We start from the raw sequence: 27,753 nt of genomic DNA on the forward strand, positions 1-27,753 counted from the left end.
ATGGCCGGACCCTCCCCGGAGCGGAGAGGCTACGCGTGGCCGCGACCGTCCGACGTTGCCCCGAAGCCACAGTGAGCCCGGAAAACCAAACGGCATTTGACACCCACTCTCCGCCGTGCTGATGCAAAGATGGGTGAAAACCTCAAGTGCGCACAAATAACCCACAAACTGTCTCCGTACCGCTCCTGCGGTGTGATTTAAGTGTCTGTAAGAGGTGACAGTAAAATGTAACCCAAAAAGACACCATTAACACTGTGTTTACAGCCTCATTGTCAACTGTAGCCTCTGAGACTGGAAATGCATGCACACGGCTGAAGCACGTACACAAGCTCTATCCCAAGCGGCACAGCTGCAGCCAAAAAACACTGTTTCTCCTCTATGTCCAAGTGCTCAGACATTTTCTTCTTTTTTGAAAGTTTGCTAAGGAAACTCTATGCATAACAGGTCACTGTTTCTGAGAAAACTCTGTCTGTTGTCTGAGTGTTTCCCAGGATTAAATCATTGGTGCAGCATGGAGACATTTTGTGGGCTTTTTGTGTTCATTTTTACATTATAAAACTGATCACTATTCACTTCAATTTAGCTGGATTTGACTACAGTTCTGTTTTCTGCTTAAACTATGGGAGTGTCTTGTGAACTGGAGATCTTCATCCCTCCTCACATCAGCACAGGAATGAGTAGATATTGAGTGCAAGTTCATTTTTGGGTGAACTACTTTTTAAAGGAATTCACTGTCATTTCATGCCCCCAGTATTACATAGCTGTGTTCAGGGCATGCTTATTATCACACATGTGAAGTTTGATGCAGAATGGCTCATTTACATTAAAGTTATAGCAATTTCCTGTTTCATGGCAAAACGCCAAAATTCGCCACCCCACTACAGCCACAGTGTTTAACACTGACCACATCTTTTAATAAGTTTAAATCACACACTTGTCTAGATGCTCCAGGCCAGTGTTGAAGTCAATTGAAAAATATTTGTAGGAGGAATTAGTTAAAATAGGTCTTGTGGAATACACCAAAATTGAGCACAAAATTCAAAACTGCCGACTTCCTATTGACTTTAGCCTATGGGTCCAAGAGACTTTTTTGTTCATCTCCCTGTGATACATATGTGTACCAATTTTTGTGCACGTCGGCCAAAACTCACTATTTGCGGCGCCGCACGTCAAAGGGCGTGGTCAAGCCATTTTACCACGCCCATGGACAAAACTCACATCACATGTTCAGACTGGGACTGTTAATGAACATGTAAAATTTCAGCCAGTTTTGACCAAGCACAGGGAGGTTAAAGCCACTTCCTGTGTTTTGGCGAAACGCGTTAATGGGCGTGGCCAAACCATTTGGCCACGGACATGGACGAAACTCATACCATATGTTCAGAACAGGACTGTTAATAAACATGTGAAGTTTCAGGCAGATCTGACCATGTACAGTCCAGTTATAGCAACTTCTTGTTTTATGGCGAAACATGGACCTTCGCCACGCCGCCAGGGCAACACCGTTTGACGAGACGTCCTGATCTTCATAATATAGCATCATCAAGGTCTTAAGACTTTTCAGACCAAATTGGAGTTTGATATAATCAACGTGGTGTGAGCAGGACGTCAGACTGTAAAACATGACATTTCCTGTCACCACCAGGGGGCGCTATGAGAATTATGGAATATTTTCATATAGGTGTGTTCAGGGCCGGACTATTATCAGACATGTGAATGTTGGTGCAGATATGACCTTTTTTACTAAAGTTATAGCCATTTCCTGTTTCATGGCGAAACATCAATATTCGCCGCCACACTATGGCCACGCCCTTCAACATGAGGAAAATCTTTTAATAACTTTTGATGAGAGTGTAGTCCAGAAGGTAGGCAGTGAATTTGAAGCCATTCTGATTCTTCCTCTAGGAGGAGTTCGTTAAAATGCATGACAAGTGAAACGCCAAAAATGACCAGGAAATTCAAAATGGCCAACTTCCTGTTGAGTTTGGCCTATAGCTCCAAGAGACTTTTTTGTGCGTCTGGGTGTGATACACATGTGTACCAAGTTTCATTCATGTCCAAGAAACGTGGCGGGGGGGCTGAAGTTTAAAGGGCGTGGTCAAGCCGTTTGGCCACGCCCATCAACGAAATTAATGTCATATGTTCAGGCCGGGACCTGTCACACACATGTGAAATTTCATGCCGATATAAACTTGCACACAGAAGTTATTGTTAAATATGTCATGTTTTCGGGCCGCGGTCCTTCGCCGCTCTCTCGCGTCGACACCCTTCGCCGGACCGTCACGCCGTTCAAAATGTAGCATCACCCACTTGTTAAGGTCATCTTCACCAAATTTGAGCTAGAAATAATCAACACGCCTGGAGCAGCACGTCACAACCTAAAAAAAGTCATTTTCTGTCACCACCAGGGGGCGCTATGACAATTATGGAATATTTTCATATATTTCCGTTCAGGCCCATACACTGATCATACACATGAAGTTTGGTGCAGATCTGACCATGTACCCCAAAATTATAGCCATTTCCTGTTTTATGGCGAAACGCCAAAATTCGCCGCCACATAACATCCAGGCACTTTAACATGCCGTATATCTTTTAATAACTTTTAATCACACAGTTGTCTAGATGGTACACAGCGATTTTGAAGTCATTATGACGAACCGTGTCGGACAAGTTCGTTCAAATACGACACGTGGAAAACGCCAAAAACGGGCACAAAATCCAAAATGGCCGACTTCCTGTAGGGTTTAGCCCATGGCTCCAAGAGGCTTTTTTGTGCGTCCCGGTGTGTTCTATCTGCGTACCAAGTTTTGTGCGCGTCGGAGAAACATGCCGTCGGGGCTCGTCTGTAGATGGCGCTACTGAGTCATTTCGCCGCGCCCATTCGCGAGACCCTTAAAATACGTAATTTTTCGCCGGGACTGACGCCGCCGCCAAATTTCATGAGTTTTCATATATGTTAAGGCCCCCAAATAAGCGATTTACTATTGTAAGAAGAAAAAAAAGAAGAAGAATAATCCGAGCAGTTTCAATAGGGCCTCGCACCGAGGTGCTCGGGCCCTAATAATAATAATAAGAATAATCCGAGCAATTTCAATAGGGCCTCGCACCGCGGGTGCTCGGGCCCTAATAAAAATCTGAACAATTACAATAGGGTTCCCAGCACCGCTGGTCCTGGGAACCGCGTATGCCTTGCATTCGCGGTCCCCAGGCCCCGCGGGCTTGGCCCCCTAATAACTAGAACTGCAAGCAGTTATGAACGGGGGCCAAGCCTGCCCGCGCGAGCCGGTCCCCGCGGCCCTCGGAACCCGCCGCCGCGGGCCCCGAGGGACGCGGGGCTCGGGGCGATCGCGGGGACGCGCGCTGTCGTCCTAGCTGCGGCATTCCAGTTCAGGGCGATTGTCAGGACACAGCCTGACGCTGAGCTGCAGTATTCACTGTAGTGGGTGTGCACTGTTAGTGCCAAAGGCAGAATGCGTGGTGATTTTGATTTGTTGTAATAAATCCCGCCCACTTTGACCAATCATTACGTAAGTTGGCGGTTGGCCTCAGGAGGGAGTCCACATCGTGCACAGCGAATTTCGTAGGAATCCGAGGAACTTTTCGGAAACTCGATGTTTTTGGGTTTGTAGCGCCCCCTATTGGCCGATCCGCACCAAATTTGGCACAGAGTCTGTGGATGACCTCTGGAAACATCGTGTTAAGTTTGAAGTCAAAAGACTGTAGTTTGACCGAAATATGACACAACATGTGTTTTTTAAGCTAGCCAAGAAATCGTTTGGTTATAATTAGCGCATTTTTTGTCGTGCAACAAATTCTTTTGATAACTTTAGATCAGACACGTCTAGACATCGTATGTGCAAAGTTTGGCGCAGATGGCGCTTAAAGTGTAGGAGGAGTTTGAAAAAGTAGGTTTCGGACATGCGGCGACGTAGCGACGGGAATTTTCGGCGAAAGTGGGCGGGGCCTACGTCAGAAAATCCAGCGCTATTCAGGGAATACGGCAATATAAGACTTTTCAAGGTGTCATTTAAAATGTGGAAGTTATAGGCAAAAATGCGTAATAGCGCCCCCTAGCGGAGCACACATGCGATTTTCGGTAGGCAGGATCTGAGTCCTATTTTACATGTACCCATAAAATTTCAAAGCCCTAAGTGTTATACTTTGGCAGAAATTAATTTTTTTTGTTTATCTTGTCATAAGCCCCGCCCACATTGACCTGTCATGATCCCCTTGAAGTTATGGCCTCAGGGCTGGCCCTACATCGTACGGACCAAATTTCGTAGAAATCGGTGCAGCCGTTCTAGAGATATAAACTTCCCATATCTCTAGCGCCCCCTAGGGGCCGACATTCGCCAAATTCAACTAATAGGTTCCCAGTCTCATGCCAACCAACGATCTCTGATTTGGTGTCGATAGCATTTACTTTGACCGAGATATGCAACATTTTCCATTTTTAAGGCTAGCTACGGAAATTTGTTCGTTAATAATTCGCGGAATTTTCAACCCAAAAAAAATCGTTTGATAACTTAAGCTCATGAGGACCAGAAGAGTGTACGGGCCAATTTTCGTGCAGATCGGACAAAATCCCTAGGAGGAGTTTGAAAAAGCAGGTTTTCCAGTTTTCGCGATTTTGCGAAAAAATTATTTAGGCGGAAGTGGGCGTGGCCAATTACAAAGTGACTCAGCTCCATTCAAGGAATTGGTAGATATAAGGTTTTTGAATGTGCGACATACGGTGTGGGAGTTATAGGCCAAAATGCGTTGTCCTTGCTTATAGCGCCCCCTGCAGGCGGATGTATGCCGTTTTTTGCGTCTGAGGTCCCTGCGGGGGTCTGGGCCAGCCCTCAAATTTTCATCGTCCAAACTTGCACGGTTTAGGCTGCAGCATGAGTTTTATCAACGGAAGAATAAAAATAGAAGAAAATAATAAAAATCTGAACAATTACAATAGGGTTCCCAGCACCGCTGGTACTGGGAAACGCGTATGCTTGCATCCGCGTTCCCCAGTCCCCGCGGGCTTGGCCCCCTAATAACTAGAACTGCAAGCAGTTATGAACGGGGGCCAAGCCTCCCCGCGCGATCCCGGTCCCCGCGGCCCTCGGAACCCGTCGCCGCGGGCTCCAAGGGACGCGGGGCTCGGGGCGATCGCGGGGACGCGCGCCGTCGTCCGAGCTGCGGTATTCATGACCAATCATTAGGTAACTTTGCGGTCGGCCTCAGGAGGGAACCCACATCATGCACAGCGAATTTAGGACGAATCTGAGCAACTTTTGGGAAACCTGATGTTTTTGGGTTTGTAGCGCCCCCTATTGGCCGATCTGCACCAAATTTGGCACAGAGTCTGTGGATGACCTCTGGAACGATCGTGTTAAGTTTGAAGTCAAACGACTATAGTTTGACCGAAATATGACACAACATGCGTTTTTTGAGCTAGCCAAAAAATCCTTTGGTTATAATTAGCGCATTTTTTGGTGTGCAACAATTCTTTTGATAACTTTTCGTCAGACAGGTCTAGACATCGTATGTGCAAAGTTTGGCGCAGATGGCGCTTAAACTGTAGGAGGAGTTCGAAAAAGTAGGTTTCGGATATCTGGCAACTTAGCGACGGGAATTTTTGGCGAAAGTGGGCGTGGCCTACGTCAGAAAATCCAGCGGTTTTCAGGGAACACGGCAATATAAGATTTCACAATGTCTCATTTAAAATGTGGAAGTTATAGGCAAAAATGGAGGGAACCCACATCATGCACAGCGAATTTAATACAAATCTGAGCAACTTGATTTTTTTGGGTTTGTAGCGCCCCCTATCGGCCGATCCGTACCAAATTTGGCACAGAGTCTGCGGATGACCTCTGGAAAGAGCGTCTTAAGTTTGAAGTCAAAAGACTGCAGTTTGACCGAAATATGACACAACATGTGTTTTTTAAGCTAGCCAAAAAATTGTTCGGTTATAATTAGCGCATTTTTTGTCGTGCAACAATTCTTTTGATAACTTTAGATCAGACACGTCTACACATCGTATGTGCAAAGTTTGGCGTAGATGGCGCTTAAATTGTAGGAGGAGTTCCAAAAAGTAGGTTTCGGACATGTGGCGACTTAGCGACGGGAATTTTCGGCGAAAGTGGGCGTGGCCTATGTCAGAAAATCCAGCGCTATTCAGAGAATACGGGAATATAAGACTTTTCAACGTGTCATTTAAAATGTGGAAGTTATAGGCAAAAATGCGTTATAGCGCCACCTAGTGGAGCACAAACGCGATTTTCGGTAGGCGGGATCCGAGTCCTATTCTACATGTACCCATAAAATTTCAAAACCCTAAGTATTATACTTTGGCAGAAATTAATTTTTTTTGTTTATCTTGTAATAAGCCCCGCCCACATCGACCTGTCATGACCCCCTTGAAGATATGGCCTCAGGACTGGGCCTACATCGTACGGACCAAATTTCGTAGAAATCGGTGCAGCCGTTCTAGAGATATAAACTTCCCACACCTGTAGCGCCCCCTAGGTGCTGACATTCGCCAAATTCAGCTCATAGGCTCCCAGTCTCATGCCAACCAAGGATCTCTGATTTGGCGTCGATAGCATTTACTTTGACCGAGATATGCAACATTTTCCATTTTTACGGCTAGCTACGGAAATTTGTTCGTTAATAATTCGTGGAATTTTCAACCCAAAAAAAATCTTTTGATAACTTTAGCTCAGGAGCAGCAGAAGAGTGTCCGGGCCAATTTTCGTGCAGATCGAACAAAATCCCTAGGAGGAGTTCGAAAAAGCAGGTTTTCCAGTTTTCGCGATTTTGCGAAAAAATTATTTAGGCGGAAGTGGGCGTGGCCAATTACAAAGTGACTCAGACCCATTCAACGAATATGGGGATATAAGGTTTGTGAAAGTGCGACATACGGTGTGGGAGTTATAGGCCAAAAAGCGTTGTCCTTGGTTATAGCGCCCCCTGCAGGCGTACATGGGCAGTTTTTTGCGTCTGAGGTACGTGCCGGGGTGTGGGCCAGCCCTCCAAATTGCACCGCCCTACCTTGCACGGTTTAGCCTGCAGCATGACTTTTATTGGCGGAAGAATAAAAATAGAAAATAACTAGAACTGCAAGCAGTTATGAACGGGGGCCAAGCCTCCCCGCGCGAGCCGGTCCCCGCGGCCCTCGGAACCCGCGCGAGCCGGTCCCCGCGGCCCTCGGAACCCGCCGCCGCGGGCTCCGAGGGACGCGGGGCTCGGGGCGATCGCGGGGACGCGCGCCTTCGTCTGAGCCGCGGCATTCCAGTTCAGGGCGATTGTCAGGACACAGCCTGATGCTGAGCTGCAGTATTCACTGTAGTGGGTGTGCACTGTTAGTGCCAAAGGCAGAATGCGTGGTGATTTTGATTTGTTGTAATAAATCCCGCCCACTTTGACCAATCATTACGTAAGTTGGCGGTCGGCCTCAGGAGGGAGTCCACATCATGCACAGCGAATTTCGTACGAATCCGAGCAACTTTTGGGAAACTCGATTTTTTGGGTTTGTAGCGCCCCCTATTGGCCGATCCGCACCAAATTTGGCATAGAGCGTGTGGATGACCTCTGGAACAAGCGTCTTAAGTTTGAAGTCAAAAGACTTTAGTTTGACTGAAATATGACACAACATGTGTTTTTTAAGCTAGCCAAGAAATCGTTCGGTTATAATTAGCGCATTTTTTGTCGTGCAATAATTCTTTTGATACCTTTTGATCAGGCACGTCTAGACATCGTATGTGCAAAGTTTGGCGCAGATGGCGCTTAAACTGTAGGAGGAGTTCGAAAAAGTAGGTTTCGGACATGTGGCGACTTAGCGACGGGAATTTTTGGCGAAAGTGGGCGGGGCCTACGTCAGAAAATCCAGCGCTATTCAGGGAATACGGCAATATAAGAATTTTCAACGTGTCATTTAAAATGTGGAAGTTATAGGCAAAAATGTGTTATAGCGCCCCCTAGTGGAGCACAAACGCGATTTTCGGTAGGCGGGATCTGAGTCCTATTCTACATGTACCCATAAAATTTCAAAGCCCTAAGTGTTATACTTTGGCAGGAATTAATAATTTTTTGTTTATCTTGTAATAAGCCCCGCCCACATTGACCTGTCATGACCCCCTTAAAGATATGGCCTCAGGACTGGCCCTACATCGTACGGACCAAATTTCGTAGAAATCGGTGCAGCCGTTCTAGAGATATAAAGTTCCCATATCTATAGCGCCCCCTAGGCGCCGACATTCGCCAAATTCAGCTCATAGGCTCCCAGTCTCATGCCAACCAAGGATCTCTGATTTGGTGTCGATAGCATTTACTTTGACCGAGATATGCAACATTTTCCATTTTAATGGCTAGCTAGGGAAATTTGTTCGTTAATAATTCGCGGAATTTTCAACCCAAAAAAAATCTTTTGATAACTTAAGCTCATGAGGACCAGAAAAGTGTACGGGCCAATTTTCCTGCAGATCGGACAAAATCCCTAGGAGTAGTTCAAAAAAGCAGGTTTTCCAGTTTTCGCGATTTTGCGAAAAAATTAATTAGGCGCAAGTGGGCGTGGCCAATTACAAAGTGACTCAGCTCCATTCAAGGAATTGGCAGATATAAGGTTTTTGAATGTGCGACATACGGTGTGGGAGTTATAGGCCAAAACGCGTTGTCCTTGGTTATAGCGCCCCCTACAGGCGGACGTGTGCAGTTTTTTGCGTCTGAGGTACGTGCGGGGGTGTGGGCCAGCCCGCCAAATTGCACCGCCCTACCTTGCACGGTTTAGCCTGCAGCATGAGTTTTATCGGGAGAAGAATAAAAATAGAGGAAAATAATAATAATAACTAGAACTGCAAGCAGTTATGAACGGGGGCCAAGCCTCCCCGCGCGAGCCGTTCCCCGCGGCCCTCGGAACCCACGGCCGCGGGCCCCGAGGGACGCGGGGCTCGGGGCGATCGCGGGGACGCGCGCCGTCGTCCGAGCCGCGGCCTTCCAGTTCAGGGCAATTGTCAGGACACAGGACAAAGCTTAGCTGCAGTATTCACTGTAGTGGATGTGCACTGTTAGTGCCAAAGGCAGAATGCGTGGTGATTTTGATTTGTTGTAATAAATCCCGCCCACTTTGACCAATCATTACGTAAGTTGGCGGTTGACCTCAGGAGGGAGTCCACATCATGCGCAGCGAATTTCGTAGGAATCCGAGCAACTTTTCGGAAACTCGATTTTTTGGGTTTGTAGCGCCCCCTATCGGCCGATCCGCACCAAATTTGGCACAGAGCGTGTGGATGACCTCGGGAATCACCGTGTTAAGTTTGAAGTCGAAAGAATTTAGTTTGACCGAAATATGACACAACATGTGTTTTTTAAGCTAGCCAAGAAATCGTTCGGTTATAATTAGCGCATTCTTTGTCGTGCAACAATTCTTTTGATAAGTTTTGCTCAGACATATCTAGACATCGTATGTGCAAAGTTTGGCGCAGATGGCCCTTAAACTGTAGGAGGAGTTCCAAAAAGTAGGTTTCGGACATGTGGCGACTTAGCGACGGGAATTTTCGGCGAAAGTGGGCGGGGCCTACGTCAGAAAATCCAGCGCTATTCAGGGAATACGGCAATATAAGATTTTTCAACGTGTCATTTAAAATGTGGAAGTTATAGGCCAAAATGCGTTATAGCGCCCCCTAGTGGAGCACACGTGCGATTTTTGATCGGCGGGATCTGAGTCCTATTCTACATGTAGCCATAAAATTTCAAAACCCTAAGTATTATACTTTGGCAGAAATTAATTTTTTTTGTTTATCTTGTAATAAGCCCCGCCCACATTGACCTTTCATGACGCCCTTGAAGATATGGCCTCAGGACTGGGCCTACAACGTACGGACCAAATTTCGTAGAAATCGGTGCAGCCGTTCTAGAGATATAAACTTCCCATATCTCTAGCGCCCCCTAGGAGCCAACATTCACCAAATTCAGGTAATAGGCTCCCAGTCTCATGCCAACCAAGGATCTCTGATTTGGCGTCGATAGCATTTACTTTGACCGAGATATGCAAGATTTTCCATTTTTAAGGCTAGCTACGGAAATTTGTTCGTTAATAATTCGCGGAATTTTCAACCCAAAAAATAATCTTTTGATAACTTTTGCTCATGAGGACCAGAAGAGTGCATGGGCCAATTTTCGTGCAGATTGAACAAAATCCCTAGGAGAAGTTCAAAAAAGCAGCTTTTCCAGTTTTCGTGATTTTGCGAAAAAATTATTTAGGCGGAAGTGGGCGTGGCCAATTACAAAGTGACTCAGCTTCATTCAAGGAATATGGGGATATAAGGTTTTTGAATGTGCGACATACGGTGTGGGAGTTATAGGCCAAAACGCGTTGTCCTTGCTTATAGCGCCCCCTACAGGCGGACGTGTGCAGTTTTTTGCGTCTGAGGTACGTGCGGGGGGGTGGGCCAGCCCGCCAAATTGCACCGCCCTACCTTGCACGGTTTAGCCTGCAGCATGAGTTTTATCAACGGAAGAATAAAAATAGAAAATAATAATAATAACTAGAACTGCAAGCAGTTATGAACGGGGGCCAAGCCTCCCCGCGCGAGCCGGCCCCCGCGGCCCTCGGAACCCAGCGCCGCGGGCTCCGAGGGACGCGGGGCTCGGGGCGATCGCGGGGACGCGCGCCGTCGTCCGAGCCGCGGCATTCCAGTTCAGGGCAATTGTCAGGACACAGCCTGATGCTGAGCTGCAGTATTCACTGTAGTGGGTGTGCACTGTTAGTGCCAAAGGCAGAATGCGTGGCGATTTTGATTTGTTGCAATAAATCCCGCCCACTTTGACCAATCATTACGTAAGTTTGCGGTTGGCCTCAGGAGGGCGTCCACATCATGCACAGTGAATTTCGTAGGAATCCGAGCAACTTTTTGCAAACTCGATGTTTTTGAGTTTGTAGCGCCCCCTATCGGCCGATCCGCACCAAATTTGGCACAGAGTCTGTGGATGACCTCTGGAACCACCGTGTTAAGTTTGAAGTCCAAAGAACTTAGTTTGACCGAAATATGACACAACATGTGTTTTTTAAGCTAGCCAAGAAATCGTTCGGTTATAATTAGCGCATTTTTTGTCGTGCAACAATTCTTTTGAAAAGTTTTGCTCAGACATGTCTAGACATCGTATGTGCAAAGTTTGGCGCAGATGGCCCTTAAACTGTAGGAGGAGTTCCAAAAAGTAGGTTTCGGACATGTGGCGACTTAGCGACGGGAATTTTCGGCGAAAGTGGGCGGGGCCTACGTCAGAAAATCCAGCGCTATACAGGGAATACGGCAATATAAGATTTTTCAACGGGTCATTTAAAATGTGGAAGTTATAGGCAAAAATGCGTTATAGCGCCCCCTAGTGGAGCACACGTGCGATTTTAGGTAGGCGGGATCTGAGTCCTATTCTAAATGTACCCATAAAATTTCAAAGCCCTAAGTGTTATACTTTGGCAGAAATTATTATTTTTTGTTTATCTTGTAATAAGCCCCGCCCACATTGACCTGTCATGACCCCCTTGAAGTTATGGCCTCAGGGCTGGCCCTACATCGTACGGACCAAATTTGGTAGAAATCGGTGCAGCCGTTCTAGAGATATAAACTTCCCATATCTCTAGCGCCCCCTAGGCGCCGACATTCGCCAAATTCAGGTCATACGCTCCCAGTCTCATCCCAACCAAGGATCTCTGATTTGGTGTCGATAGCATTTACATTGACCGAGATATGCAACATTTTCCATTTTTAGGGCTAGCTACGGAAATTTGTTCGTTAATAATTCACGGAATTTTCAACCCAAAAAAAATCTTTTGATAACTTAAGCCCATGAGGAGCAGAAGAGTGTCCTGGCCAATTTTCGTGCAGATCGGACAAAATCCGTAGGAGGAGTTTGAAAAAGGTGGTTTACCAGTTTTCGCGATTTTGCGAAAAAATTATTTAGGCGGAAGTGGGCGTGGCCAATTACAAAGTGACTCAGCTCCATTCAAGGAATTGGGGGATATAAGGTTTTTGAATGTGCGACATACGGTGTGGGAGTTATATGCCAAAACGCGTTGTCCTTGGTTATAGCGCCCCCTGTAGGCGGACGTGTGCAGTTTTTAGCGTCTGAGGTACGGGCGGGGGTGTGGGCCAGCCCTCAAATTTGCATCGTCCAAACTTGCACGGTTTAGCCTGCAGGAGGACTTTTATTGGCGGAAGAATAAAAATAATAATAATAATAATAATAAAAATCAGAACAATTACAATAGGGTTCCCAGCACCGCTGGTCCTGGGAACCGCGTATGCCTTGCATTCGCGGTCCCCAGGCCCCGCGGGCTTGGCCCCCTAACTAGAACTGCAAGCAGTTATGAACGGGGGCCAAGCCTCCCCGCGCGAGCCGTTCCCCGCGGCCCTCGGAACCCACGGTCGCGGGCCCCGAGGGACGCGGGGCTCGGGGCGATCGCGGGGACGCGTGCCGTCGTCAGAGCTGCGGCCTTCCAGTTCAGGGCAATTGTCAGGACACAGGACAAAGCTTAGCTGCAGTATTCACTGTAGTGGGTGTGCACTGTTAGTGCCAAAGGCAGAATGGTGATTTTGATTTGTTGTAATAAATCCCGCCCACTTTGACCAATCATTACGTAAGTTGGCGGTTGGCCTCAGGGGGGAGTCCACATCATGCACAGCGAATTTCGTAGAAATCGGTGCAGCCGTTCTAGAGATATAAACTTCCCATATCTCTAGCGCCCCCTAGTGGCCAAAATTCGCCAAATTCAGCTCATAGGCTCCCAGTCTCATGCCAACCAAGGATCTCTGATTTGGTGTCAATAGCATTTACTTTGACCGAGATATGCAACATTTTCCATTTTTATGGCTAGCTACGGAAATTTGTTCGTTAATAATTCGCGGAATTTTCAAGCCAATAAAAATGTTTTGATAACTTTAGGTCATGACGAGCAGAAGAGTGTCCAGGCCAATTTGCGTGCAAATCGGACAAAGTCCCTAGGAGGAGTTGGAAAAAGCAGGTTTTCCAGTTTTCGCGATTTTGCGAAAAAATTATTTAGGCGGAAGTGGGCGTGGCCAATTGCAAAGTGACTCAGCTCTATTCAAGGAATGTGGGGATATAAGGTTTTTGAATGTGCGACATACGGTGTGGGAGTTATAGGCCAAAACGCGTTGTCCTTGGTTATAGCGCCCCCTACAGGCGGACATGTGCAGTTTTTTGTGTCTGAGGTACGTGCGGGGGTGTGGGCCAGCCCTCCAAATTGCACCGCCCTACCTTGCACGGTTTAGCCTGCAGCATGAGTTTTATCAACGGAAGAATAAAAATAGAGGAAGAAAATAATAATAACTAGAACTGCAAGCAGTTATGAACGGGGGCCAAGCCTCCCCGCGCGAGCCGGTCCCCGCGGCCCTCGGAACCCGCCGCCGCGGGCCCCGAGGGACGCGGGGCTCGGGGCGATCGCGGGGACGCGCGCCGTCGTCCGAGCCGCGGCCTTCCAGTTCAGGGCAATTGTCAGGACACAGGCCGATGCTGAGCTGCAGTATTCACTGTAGTGGGTGTGCACTGTTAGTGCCAAAGGCAGAATGCGTGGTGATTTTGATTTGTTGTAATAAATCCCGCCCACTTTGACCAATCATTACGTAAGTTGGCGGTTGGCCTCAGGAGGGAGTCCACATCATGCGCAGCGAATTTCGTACGAATCCGAGCAACTTTTGGGAAACTCGATGTTTTTGGGTTTGTAGCGCCCCCTATTGGCCGATCCGCACCAAATTTGGCACAGAATCTGCGGATGACCTCTGGAACCACCGTGTTAAGTTTGAAGTCGAAAGACTGTAGTTTGACCGAAATATGACACAACATGTGTTTTTTAAGCTAGCCAAGATATCGTTCGGTTATTATTAGCGCATTTTTTGTCGTGCAACAATTCTTTTGATAAGTTTTGCTCAGACATGTCTAGACATCGTATGTGCAAAGTTTGGCGCAGATGGCCCTTAAACTGTAGGAGGAGTTCGAAAAAGTATGTTTCGGACATGTGGCGACTTAGCGACGGGAATTTTCGGCGAAAGTGGGCGGGGCCTACGTCAGAAAATCCAGCGCTATTCGGGGAATACGGCAATGTGAGATTTTTCAAGGTGTCATTTAAAATGTGAAAGTTATAGGCAAAAATGCGTAATAGCGCCCCCTAGTGGAGCACAAACGCGATTTTCGGTAGGCGGGATCTGAGTCCTATTTTACATGTACCCATAAAATTTCAAAGCCCTAAGTATTATACTTTGGCAGGAATTAATTTTTTTTGTTTATCTTGTAATAAGCCCCGCCCACATTGACCTGTCATGACCCCCTTGAACATATGGCCTCAGGACCGGCCCTACTTCGTACGGACCAAATTTCATAGAAATCGGTGCAGCCGTTCTAGAGATATAAACTTCCCATATCTCTAGCGCCCCCTAGGAGCCAACATTCGCCAAATTCAGCTCATAGCCTCCCAGTCTCATGCCAACCAAGGATCTCTGATTTGGTGTCGATAGCATTTACTTTGACTGAGATATGCAAGATTTTCCATTTTTACGGCTAGCTACGCAAATTTGTTTGTTAATAATTCGCGGAATTTTCAACCCAAAAAACATCTCTTGATAACTTAAGCTCAAGAGCAGCAGAAGAGTGTCTGGGCCAATTTTCGAGCAGATCGAACAAAATCCCTAGGAGGAGTTCGAAAAAGCAGGTTTGCCAGTTTTCGCGATTTTGCGAAAAAATTATTTAGGCGGAAGTGGGCGTGGCCAATTACAAAGTGACTCAGGTCCATTCAAGGAATCAGTGGATATAAGGTTTTTGAATGTGCGACATACGGTCTGGGAGTTATAGGCCAAAACGCGTTTTCCTTGGTTATAGCGCCCCCTGTAGGCGGACGTGTGCAGTTTTTTGCGTCTGAGATCCCTGCGGGGGTGTGGGCCAGCCCGCCAAATTGCACCGCCCTACCTTGTACGGTTTAGCCTGCAGCATGAGTTTTATCAACGGAAGAATAAAAATAGAAAATAATAATAATAATAACTAGAACTGCAAGCAGTTATGAACGGGGGCCAAGCCTCCCCGCGCGAGCCGGTCCCCGCGGCCCTCGGAACCCAGCGCCGCGGGCTCCGAGGGACGCGGGGCTCGGGGCGATCGCGGGGACGCGCGCCGTCGTCCGAGCTGCGGCATTCCAGTTCAGGGCAATTGTCAGGACACAGCCTGATGCTGAGCTGCAGTATTCACTGTAGTGGGTGTGCACTGTTAGTGCCAAAGGCAGAATGCGTGGTGATTTTGATTTGTTGTAATAAATCCCGCCCACTTTAACCAATCATTACGTAAGTTGGCGGTTGGCCTCAGGAGGCAGTCCACATCATGCACAGCGAATTTCGTAGGAATCCGAGCAACTTTTCGGAAACTCGATTTTTTTGGGTTTGTAGCGCCCCCTATTGGCCGATCCGCACCAAATTTGGCACAGAGTCTGCGGATGACCTCTGGAACCACCGTATTAAGTTTGGAGTCGAAAGACTTTAGTTTGACTGAAATATTACACAACATGTGTTTTTTAAGCTAGCCGAAAAATAGTTCGGTTATAATTAGCGAATTTTTTGTCGTGCAACAATTCTTTTGATAACTTTAGGTCAGACACATCTAGACATCGTATGTGCAAAGTTTGGCGCAGATAGCGCTTAAACTGTAGGAGGAGTTCCAAAAAGTAGGTTTCGGACACGCGGCGACCTAGCGACGGGAATTTTCGGCGAAAGTGGGCGGGGCCTACGTCAGAAAATCCAGCGCTATTCAGGGAATACGGCAATATAAGATTTTTCAACGTGTCATTTAAAATGTGAACGTTATAGGCAAAAATGCGTTATAGCGCCCCCTTGTGGAGCACAAACGCGATTTTCGGTAGGCGGGATCTGAGTCCTATTCTACATGTACCCATAAAATTTCAAAGCCCTAAATGTTATACTTTGGCAGAAATTAAATTTTTTTGTTTATCTTGTAATAAGCCCCGCCCACATTGACCTGTCATGACCCCCTTGAAGATCTGGCCTCAGGAGTGGCCCTACATCGTACGGACCAAATTTCTAAAAAATCGGTGCAGCCGTTCTAGAGATATAAACTTCCCATATCTCTAGCGCCCCCTAGGGGCCGACATTCGCCAAATTCAGCTCATAGGTTCCCAGTCTCATGCCAACCAAGGATCTCTGATTTGGTGTCGATAGCATTTACTTTGACCGAGATATGCAACATTTTCCATTTTTAAGGCTAGCTACGGAAATTTGTTCGTTAATAATTCGCGGAATTTTCAACCCAAAAAAAATCTTTTGATAACTTATGCTCATGAGGACCAGAAGAGTGTTCGGGCCAATTTTCGTGCAGATCGGACAAAATCCCTAGGAGGAGTTCAAAAAAGCAGGTTTTCCAGTTTTCGCGATTTTGCGAAAAAATTATTTAGGCGGAAGTGGGCGTGGCCAATTACAAAGTGACTCAGCTCAATTCAAGGAATCTGTGGATATAAGGTTTTTGAATGTGCGACATATGGTCTGGGAGTTATAGGCCAAAACGCGTTGTCGTTGGTTATAGCGCCCCCTGTAGGCGGACGTGTGCAGTTTTTTGCGTCTGAGGTACGTGCGGGGGTGTGGGCCAGCCCTCAAATTTTCATCGTCCAAACTTGCACGGTTTAGCCTGCAGTATGACTTTTATTGGCGGAAGAATAAAAATAATAATAATAATAAAAATCAGAACAAAAACAATAGGGTTCCCAGCACCGCTGGTCCTGGGAACCGCGTATGCCTTGCATTCGCGGTCCCCAGGCCCCGCGGGCTTGGCCCCCTAACTAGAACTGCAAGCAGTTATGAACGGGGGCCAAGCCTCCCCGCGCGATCCCGGTCCCCGCGGCCCTCGGAACCCGCCGCTGCGGGCTCCTAGGGACGCGGGGCTCGGGGCGATCGCGGGGACGCGCGCCGTCGTCCGAGCTGCGGTATTCATGACCAATCATTAGGTAACTTTGCTGTCGGCCTCAGGAGGGAACCCACATCATGCACAGCGAATTTAGGACGACTCCGAGCAACTTTTGGGAAACCTGATGTTTTTGGGTTTGTAGCGCCCCCTATTGGCCGATCCGCACCAAATTTGGCACAGCGTCTGTGGATCACCTCTGGAACGAGCGTGTTAAGTTTGAAGTCAAAAGACTTTAGTTTGACCTAAATATGACACAACATGCGTTTTTTGAGCTAGCCAAAAAAATCGTTCGGTTATAATTAGCGCATTTTTTGGTGTGCAACAATTCTTTTGATAACTTTTCGTCAGACACGTTTAGACATCATATGTGCAAAGTTTGGCGCAGATGGCGCTTAAACTGTAGGAGGAGTTCGAAAAAGTAGGTTTTGGACATGTGGCGACTTAGCGACGGCAATTTGCGGCAAAAGTGGGCGTGGCCTACGTCAGAAAATCCAGCACTTTTCAGGGAACAAGGCAATGTGAGATTTTTCAACGTCTCATTTAAAATGTGGAAGTTATAGGCAAAAATGGAGGGATCCCACATCATGCACAGCGAATTTAATACAAATCTGAGCAACTTGATGTTTTTGGGTTTGTAGCGCCCCCTATCGGCCGATCCGTACCAAATTTGGCACAGAGGCTGCGGATGACCTCTGGAACGAGCGTCTTAAGTTTGAAGTCAAAAGACTGTAGTTTGACTGAAATATGACACAACATGTGTTTTTTAAGCTAGCCAAAAAATTGTTCGGTTATAATTAGCGCATTTTTTGTCGTGCAACAATTCTTTTGATAACTTTAGATCAGACACGTCTAGATATCGTATGTGCAAAGTTTGGCGCAGATAGCGCTTAAACTGTAGGAGGAGTTCGAAAAAGTAGGTTTCGGACACGCGGCGACTTAGCGACGGGAATTTTCGGCGAAAGTGGGCGGGGCCTACGTCAGAAAATCCAGCGCTATTCGGGGAATACGGCAATGTAAGATTTTTCAACGTCTCATTTAAAATGTGGAAGTTATAGGCCAAAATGCGTTATAGCGCCCCCTAGTGGAGCACAAACGCAATTTTCGGTAGGCGGGATCTGAGTCCTATTCTACATGTAGCCATAAAATTTCAAAACCCTAAGTATTATACTTTGGCAGAAATTAATTTTTTTTGTTTATCTTGTAATAAGCCCCGCCCACATTGACCTGTCATGACCCCCTTGAAGTTATGGCCTCAGGGCTGGCCCTACATCGTACGGACCAAATTTGGTAGAAATCGGTGCAGCCGTTCTAGAGATATACACTTCCCATATCTCTAGCGCCCCCTAGGCGCCGACATTCGCCAAATTCAGCTCATACGCTCCCAGTCTCATGCCAACCAAGGATCTCTGATTTGGTGTCGATAGCATTTAATTTGACCGAGATATGCAAGATTTTCCATTTTTACAGCTAGCTACGGAAATTTGTTCGTTAATAATTCGCGGAATTTTCAACCCAAAAAAATTCTTTTGATAACTTTTTGTCATGAGCAGCCAAAGAGTGTATGGGCCAATTTTCGTGCAGATCGAACAAAATCCCTAGGAGGAGTTCGAAAAAGCAGGTTTGCCAGTTTTCGCGATTTTGCGAAAAAATTATTTAGGCGGAAGTGGGCGTGGCCAATTACAAAGTGACTCATCTCCATTCAAGGAATGTGGGGATATAAGGTTTTTGAATGTGCGACATACGGTGTGGGAGTTATAGGCCAAAACGCGTTGTCCTTGGTTATAGCGCCCCCTGCAGGCGTACATGGGCAGTTTTTTGCGTCTGAGGTACGTGCCGGGGTGTGGGCCAGCCCTCAAATTTGCATCGTTCAAACTTGCACGGTTTAGCCTGCAGCATGACTTTTATTGGCGGAAGAATAAAAATAGAAAATAATAATAGGGATAATAAAAATCAGAACAATTACAATAGGGTTCCCAGCACCGCTGGTCCTGGGAACCGCGTATGCCTTGCATTCGCGGTCCCCAGGCCCCGCGGGCTTGGCCCCCTAAAAATCTGAACAAAAACAATAGGGTTCCCAGCACCGCTGGTACTGGGAAACGCGTATGCTTGCATCCGCGTTCCCCAGTCCCCGCGGGCTTGGCCCCCTAACTAGAACTGCAAGCAGTTATGAACGGGGGCCAAGCCTCCCCGCGCGACCCGGTCCCAGAGGCCCTCGGAACCCGCCGCTGCGGGCCCCGAGGGTCGCGGGGCTCGGGGCGATCGTGGGGACGCGCGCTGTCGTCTGAGCTGCGGTATTCATGACCAATCATTAGGTAACTTTGCGGTCGGCCTCAGGAGGGAACCCACATCATGCACAGCGAATTTAGGACGACTCTGAGCAACTTTTGGGAAACGCCGCCGCGGGCCCCGAGGGACGCGGGGCTCGGGGCGATCGCGGGGACGCGCGCCGTCGTCCGAGCTGCGGTATTCATGACCAATCATTAGGTAACTTTGCGGTCGGCCTCAGGAGGCGACCCACATCATGCGCATCGAATTTAGGACGAATCTGAGCAACTTTTGGGAAACCTGATGTTTTTGGGTTTGTAGCGCCCCCTATTGGCCGATCTGCACCAAATTTGGCACAGCGTCTGTGGATGACCTCTGGAACGAGCGTGTTAAGTTTGAAGTCAAAAGACTTTAGTTTGACCTAAATATGACACAACATGCGTTTTTTGAGCTAGCCAAAAAATCGTTCGGTTATAATTAGCGCATTTTTTGGTGTGCAACAATTCTTTTGATAACTTTTCGTCAGACACGTCTAGACATCGTATGTGCAAAGTTTGGCGCAGATGGCGCTTAAACTGTAGGAGGAGTTCGAAAAAGTAGGTTTTGGACATGTGGCGACTTAGCGACGGCAATTTGCAGCAAAAGTGGGCGTGGCCTACGTCAGAAAATCCAGCGCTTTTCAGGGAACACGGCAATATGAGATTTTTCAACGTCTCATTAAAAATGTGGAAGTTATAGGCAAAAATGCGTTATAGCGCCACCTAGTTGGGTTTGTAGCGCCCCCTATTGGCCGATCCGCACCAAATTTGGCACCGAGTCTGCGGATGACCTCTGGAACGAGCGTGTTAAGTTTGAAGTCAAAAGACTTTAGTTTGACCGAAATATGACACAACATGCGTTTTTTGAGCTAGCCAAAAAATCGTTCGGTTATAATTAGCGAATTTTTTGTCGTTCAACAATTCCTTTGATAACTTTAGATCAGACACGTCTAGACATCGTATGTGCAAAGTTTGGCGCAGATGGCGCTTAAACTGTAGGAGGAGTTCGAAAAAGTAGGTTTCGGACATGTGGCGACTTAGCGACGGGAATTTTCGGCGAAAGTGGGCGGGGCCTACGTCAGAAAATCCAGCGCTATTCGGGGAATACGGCAATATAAGAATTTTCAACGTGTCATTTAAAATGTGGAAGTTATAGGCAAAAATGCGTTATAGCGCCCCCTAGTGGAGCACGAACGCGATTTTCGGTAGGCGGGATCTGAGTCCTATTTTACATGTAGCCATAAAATTTCAAAACCCTAAGTATTATACTTTGGCAGAAATTAAATTTTTTTGTTTATCTTGTAATAAGCCCCGCCCACATTGACCTGTCATGACCCCCTTGAAGATATGGCCTCAGGACCGGCCCTACGTCGTACGGACCAAATTTCGTCGAAATCGGTGCAGCCGTTCTAGAGATATAAACTTCCCATATCTCTAGCGCCCCCTATGGGCCAACATTCGCCAAATTCAGCTCATAGGCTCCCAGTCTCATGCCAACCAAGGATCTCTGATTTGGGGTCGATAGCATTTACTTTGACCGAGATATGCAACATTTTCCATTTTTACGGCTAGCTACAGAAATTTGTTCGTTAATAATTCGCAGAATTTTCAACCCAAAAAAAATCTTTTGATAACTTTAGGTCAGGAGGAGCAGAAGAGTGTCCGGGCCAATTTTCGTGCAGATCGAACAAAATCCCTAGGAGGAGTTCGAAAAAGTAGGTTTTCCAGTTTTTGCGATTTTTCGGGAAAAGACGTCCAGGCGGAAGTGGGCGTGGCCAATTGCAAAGTGACTCAGCTCTATTCAAGGAATGTGGGGATATAAGGTTTTTGAATGTGCGACATACGGTGTGGGAGTTATAGGCCAAAACGCGTTGTCCTTGCTTGTAGCGCCCCCTGCAGGCGGACATGTGCAATTTTTGGCGTCTGAGGTACGTGCGGGGGTGTGGGCCAGCCCTCAAATTTTCATCGTCCAAACTTGTACGGTTTAGGCTGCAGCATGAGTTTTATCGGGAGAAGAATAAAAATAGAAAAGATGAATAATAATAAAAATCTGAACAAAAACAATAGGGTTCCCAGCACCGCTGGTACTGGGAAACGCGTATGCTTGCATCCGCGTTCCCCAGTCCCCGCGGGCTTGGCCCCCTAATAATAATAATAAAAATCCGAACAATTACAATAGGGTTCCCAGCACCGCTGGTCCTGGGAACCGCGTATGCCTTGCATTCGCGGTCCCCAGGCCCCGCGGGCTTGGCCCCCTAATAACTAGAACTGCAAGCAGTTATGAACGGGGGCCAAGCCTCCCCGCGCGAGCCGGCCCCCGCGGCCCTTGGAACCCAGCGCCGCGGGCTCTGAGGGACGCGGGGCTCGGGGCGATCGCGGGGACGCGTGACGCATGACCAATCATTAGGTAACTTTGCGGTCGGCCTCGGGAGGGAACCCACATCATGCACAGCGAATTTAGGACGACTCTGAGCAACTTTTGGGAAACCTGATGTTTTTGGGTTTGTAGCGCCCCCTATTGGCCGATCTGCACCAAATTTGGCACAGCGTCTGTGGATGACCTCTGGAACGAGCGTGTTAAGTTTGAAGTCAAAAGACTTTAGTTTGACCTAAATATGACACAACATGCGTTTTTTGAGCTAGCCAAAAAATCGTTCGGTTATAATTAGCGCATTTTTTGACGTGCAACAATTGTTTTGATAACTTTTCGTCAGACACGTCTAGACATCGTATGTGCAAAGTTTGGCGCAGATGGCGCTTAAACTGTAGGAGGAGTTCGAAAAAGTAGGTTTTGGACATATGGCGACTTAGCGACGGCAATTTGCGGCCAAAGTGGGCGTGGCCTACGTCAGAAAATCCAGCGCTTTTCAGGGAACACGGCAATATGAGATTTTTCAACGTCTCGTTTAAAATGTGGAAGTTATAGGCAAAAATGCGTTATAGCGCCACCTAGTTGGGTTTGTAGCGCCCCCTATTGGCCGATCCGCACCAAATTTGGCACAGAGTCTGCGGATGACCTCTGGAACGAGCGTGTTAAGTTTGAAGTCAAAAGACTTTAGTTTGACCGAAATATGACACAACATGCGTTTTTTGAGCTAGCCAAAAAATCGTTCGGTTATAATTAGCGAATTTTTTGTCGTTCAACGATTCCTTTGATAACTTTAGATCAGACACATCTAGACATTGTATGTGCAAAGTTTGGCGCAGATGGCGCTTAAACTGTAGGAGGAGTTCGAAAAAGTAGGTTTCGGACATGTGGCGACTTAGCGACGGGAATTTTCGGCAAAAGTGGGCGGGGCCTACGTCAAAAGATCCAGCGCTATTCAGGGAATACGGCAATATAAGATTCTTCAACGTGTCATTTAAAATGTGGAAGTTATAGGCAAAAATGCGTTATAGCGCCACCTAGTGGAGCACGAACGCAATTTTTGGTAGGCGGGATCTGAGTCCTATTCTACATGTACCCATAAAATTTCAAAATCCTAAGTATTATACTTTGGCAGAAATTAATTTTTTTTGTTTATCTCGTAATAAGCCCCGCCCACATTGACCTGTCATAACCCCCTTGAAGATATGGCCTCAGGACTAGCCCTACATCGTATGGACCAAATTTCGTACAAATCGGTGCAGCCGTTCTAGAGATATAAACTTCCCATATCTCTAGCGCCCCCTAGGCGCCAACATTCGCCAAATTCAGCTCATAGGCTCCCAGTCTCATGGCAACCAAGGATCTCCAATTTGGTGTCGATAGAATTTACTTTGACCGAGATATGCAACATTTTCCATTTTTATGGCTAGCTACAGAAATTTGTTCGTTAATAATTCGCGGAATTTTCAACCCAAAAAAAATCTTTTGATAACTTTAGGTCATGAGGAACAGAAGAGTGTCCGGGCCAATTTTCGTGCAGATCGAACAAAATCCCTAGGAGGAGTTCGAAAAAGCAGGTTTTCCAGTTTTCGCAATTTTTCGGGTAAAGACGTCCAGGCGGAAGTGGGCGTGGCCAGACTCAGCTCTATTCAAGGAATGTGGGGATATAAGGTTTTTGAATGTGCGACATACGGTGTGGGAGTTATAGGCCAAAACGCGTTGTCCTTGCTTATAGCGCCCCCTGCAGGCGGACGTGTGCAGTTTTTTGCATCTGAGGTCCCTGCGGGGGTGTGGGCCAGCCCTCAAATTTTCATCGTCCAAACTTGCACGGTTTAGGCTGCAGCATGACTTTTATCAACGGAAGAATAAAAATAGAAAAGATGAATAATAATAAAAATCTGAACAATTACAATAGGGTTCCCAGCACCGCTGGTCCTGGGAACCGCGTATGCCTTGCATTCGCGGTCCCCAGGCCCCGCGGGCTTGGCCCCCTAAAAATCCGAACAAAAACAATAGGGTTCCCAGCACCGCTGGTCCTGGGAACCGCGTATGCCTTGCATTCGCGGTCCCCAGGCCCCGCGGGCTTGGCCCCCTAATAATAGGGATAATAAAAATCAGAACAATTACAATAGGGTTCCCAGCACCGCTGGTACTGGGAAACGCGTATGCTTGCATCCGCGTTCCCCAGTCCCCGCAGGCTTGGCCCCCTAATAATAATAATTCTTGCGATTTCAATAGGGTCCTCGCACCGGTTCGGTGCTCGGGCCCTAATAATAATTCCTTTGATTTCAATAGGGTCCTCGCACCGGTTCGGTGCTCGGGCCCTAATAATAATAATAATTTGTACACAGAAGTTATTATTTTGTGCAACAAGATTTTTGTCGGGACTTTAGGGGCTTAATTTACAACTTTATTCTTCTTGTGTGTTATAAGAAATGAAGATCTCACGTAATTAATCATTAACAGTGTATCATATTTAATGAGTTGATCATATGTTTTGTGTTCAAAGAAATGTAATGAAATAGGCTAAAAAGAACAATATTTCCCGCTGAAACGTTGTGAGGTATAGACCAGGCTAGGATAAACTAGATACACGAAAGTGAGGCGCATGTGTCTGAAAATGGGACTTGAGTACTTGAGTAAATGTATTTAGTTACTTCGCACCGTGATGGAACGTGGAACGTGGTCTTTGATGTTCTAGAGTTCTAGAGTTCTACATCATTGTGATGTGAACAGAATGTGACGGTCAACAGTTCCAGGATTTGATTCTGTGAGTCTCATTTCACTCCCAGAGGACACTGAAGACACGACCAACACACGAAAAAACTTCTGTCGCCTTTAAGGTAAGCCATTATTTATATCTTACATTCGTAAAACATTGTGTTTGTGTAATATGAAAAAAAAATATTCAAACAGTGCGAGATGTTTATATGTTGTCCAGTGTATCTTGACAAAATATTGTAAACCCCTTAAAACTTTAACGTACATTTAAACTCTAATCAAATGTAGCACATAGTGAATTAGATGTAGAGGTGCAAGAATTATTAATTAACTATTAAATCAATTAACAACCAATTAATCGTTTTGAGACATTTTTAATTTTTTAATAAAGAAAATGTCCAAATTCTCTGATTCCAGCTTCTCAAATGTGATTATTGTGTTTTTCTTAGTGCTCTATGACACTAAACTGAATATTTTTTGGCATGTGGACAAAACAATTGAGAACGTCTCAACATTTTTCACCATTTTCTGATCTTTTATGTACCAAACAAATAATTGATTAATGCATAAAACTTTAGGCTGATTTCTCAATAATGAAAATAATCGTTGTAGCCCTACAGTTATACTTATTCAAAAACTTGTCCATTTAATTATTTTGGTGTGAGTTTTGGAGATATCAGCCGTAGAGATGTCTGCCTTGTATTGAATATTATGGAACTAGATGGTGTCGAGCTGAAAGCACCAAAAAATACATTTGAAAAACTCAACATTAATGTCTCTTCGGAATTTATGACCTGGTTACCCAAGATAATCCACAGACCTACATTAAATTGCTCATAACAAAGTCTGTGGATTATTTTGAATAACAGGGACAGTGATGTTGATTTTGTCATATGTGTTTTTTGGTAAGCACCACAAACTAGACGCCATCTAGAAGTCTAGTAATTAGAAAAGTAACATTTAAAAGTGTATGACATGACTTGCCTTGTATCAGAGAGTGACTGACCCCCTCTGCTCTGTTGTTTAGTTTACATGACATGGCACGAAGAAGCGCCCGACTAGAATCCACAGGATATTACAATAGTGATGGAACACCATCCATTTCCTACAAGGAGCTCCTTTACAAGTAAGTGGACGTTAGCATTTTCATGCCACCATCATGTTATATGTGTACACATATTTGGCACACAGTTATGTGTTTAATGCAGTCATGTGTTTTTAACTATGCATCTTCAAAGCTCTCACTCTTTTATAATTTTCATCAATACAGGATTTTCAAAAGACGCCAGTACCATTCTGGATCTTTTAGAAGTAAGACCATCAACCCCAGGATCAATAACGACAGCCTCTTCAGTGACACGCACAGCATCGACAGCCACCTCAGTGACATTAATAGCCACAACGTTATGAGCCAAGGCAACAGCCACACCGACAGCAGGGGCCGCACCATGATCTTTCTTAAGATTTTTGTCTTTGTCTTCATGCTGCCTCTGTGTTTTGGTAAGTCATCTCTTCCATACACTCATAATATCTAGGACATAAGCTTGTGAGTTTTGTAGACTTGTCTGTCTTTTGTATAAAACATCTGACCTAGTTTCTCTCTATCCATTAGGACTTGTATACTTGAGGAGCATCATTTTAGTATCACGACCCACAGATTCGTCAGACTCACCTACCAGTTTAGATCAGGTATGACCCATATAAGCAGATTCTCATTAAAATAGAAATTACTTTTTATTCTTCCTGTGCACCCCAGAGATGTTCCAATACTATTTTTTCCTTCCCAATATAGATTCTGATCACATTTTAAATTGGAGTAAATTAATCCAGGTTTATACAAAAAACTAAACTGAGGTTTAAATGGAATATTTCTTAATTTTAAGCTAGTTTAAAATGCTGCAACAAAATTTAAAGTTAAACCATGATTTAATTGTTTTTTTTTTAAAAAAACAATCCTTGTTGGTGCAATCAAACCTAAAAGATGAATTTCTTCTCACTTACAGGACTTAAATGCAGGAGATAGAAACATAACAAAGCAGCTGCAAGAGCTTCAGGATGAGTTGCTCAAGTTAAAGAAAAAAATTAAGTACCTGCTTCCGGACGCAGACACTTGGCCCAACTTTGCACTGGAGTCACTGGGTGAGACATCTAAATCCATCTTTTTATTTTCAATGTTCAATTTTAACTCAAATAGCTTCATTGACATGAACAAAATATGTTGTTACCAAAGCAGTTTACATAGAATTCTTAATACATTATTCATAGATTGTAATTCACATAGTCTTAGGATTGCCTTATCACTTTCCTGTTGTGTTTTTTCGTGGGCAGGTGCCAAGGTTTTATTCCAACAGACTTCAAAACCATATCTGCCGAAAGACAAAGAAATAACAATTTTTGGCATACCGATCTGGGCATCCTTTGTAAGCCCAATGACTGTTATTCAGGTAGGAAATACACACAAAAACAAATAGTTATGTGGTATGGCTATATCCTATTATAGTTGGTACACTACATACAACACATGTATAAATTGTCTTTTTTATTTTCTCTCCTCAGGGACACACACCTCTGAGGCCAGGATGTTGCTGGGCCTTTGCAGGTGGGCGTGGGCATTTATCCATCGCCCTGTCCTACCCCGTCGCCATCAGCCATGTGACACTGGGTCACATCTCAAAGAGCTTGTCCCCAACTGGCGCTATTATGAGCGCCCCAAAAGAGTTTTCAGTCTATGTAAGTCACAATTTCAACGTTGTTACACTACAGACATCCTCAGTTTCACTGTCTCATACATGGAGGCCAAGTCTTCAACTGGACCTGTTGCTTTCTCTCTCACAGGGAATGGAAACTGTAGACGGCGAATGGACCAAACTTGGCACTTTTCTTTATGACCAGGACGGCGGCTCAGTGCAGACTTTCAAAATACCTGTAAGTATAATAGCATGCAATAAAACACACACACATTTCTTTTTTTTTTAATTTCATCCAAACGCTAAAATATTATGAGTTTGCAGTTTGCTTTCCCTTTTATCCCTTATTCCCCTTCCTCTCATTTTTGACCATCCAAACTAACTCTGCTCATTTCTCTTGTCTCTCAGGATCACAAAGCAGGTGTCTTCAGCTATGTGAAGCTGCAAGTCGAGAGCAACTGGGGACATCCGGACTACTCCTGTCTGTACAGCTTCAAGGTCCATGGGAACCTGGCAGACTGAAGACGGAAGAAGAGGAGGACCAGCGGACATCATCGACGGACAGCTGTCTCTGTATCTCTATTTCTCTGTTTGTTTGTCTCTGTATCTCTATTTCTCTGTTTGTTTGTCTCTGTATCTCTATTTCTCTGTTTGTCTCTCAACCTGTCTATTTTTCTCTGTCTGTGAAGGTGAATCAGACTCTGTGAATCAAAAGGTTTTGGCACGGTGG

The 27,753-nt window shown here is 45.9% G+C and overlaps 1 protein-coding gene across 1 annotated transcript; it reads left to right on the top strand.

Annotated features, from left to right (window-relative positions):
* On the top strand, positions 1-27,545 carry LOC146318433 (SUN domain-containing protein 1-like). Its single transcript, XM_084732547.1, has 8 exons — positions 1-71; positions 25,646-25,836; positions 25,949-26,025; positions 26,340-26,475; positions 26,665-26,780; positions 26,893-27,066; positions 27,172-27,261; positions 27,432-27,545. Exons 1-8 carry the CDS (start codon positions 1-3, stop codon positions 27,543-27,545), a joined length of 969 nt encoding a protein of 322 aa, XP_084588673.1.
* The last annotated feature ends 208 nt before the right edge of the window (positions 27,546-27,753 follow it).

The sequence above is a fragment of the Lutjanus erythropterus genome, chromosome 12 (assembly GCF_056507025.1).
Source record: "Lutjanus erythropterus isolate fLutEry1 chromosome 12, fLutEry1.hap2, whole genome shotgun sequence".
In the NCBI taxonomy this organism is placed as follows: domain Eukaryota; kingdom Metazoa; phylum Chordata; class Actinopteri; order Lutjaniformes; family Lutjanidae; genus Lutjanus; species Lutjanus erythropterus.

What these genes read in the sequence shown, in the direction of transcription:
- LOC146318433 (XM_084732547.1), top strand. Translation starts at nt 1, where the DNA reads ATGGCCGGACCCTCCCCGGAGCGGAGAGGCTACGCGTGGCCGCGACCG. An exon ending in CATGCTGCCTCTGTGTTTTG is followed by an intron (nt 25,837 to 25,948) that starts GTAAGTCATCTC and finishes TCTATCCATTAG; the next exon opens with GACTTGTATACTTGAGGAGC. An exon ending in TGCAGACTTTCAAAATACCT is followed by an intron (nt 27,262 to 27,431) that starts GTAAGTATAATA and finishes CTTGTCTCTCAG; the next exon opens with GATCACAAAGCAGGTGTCTT.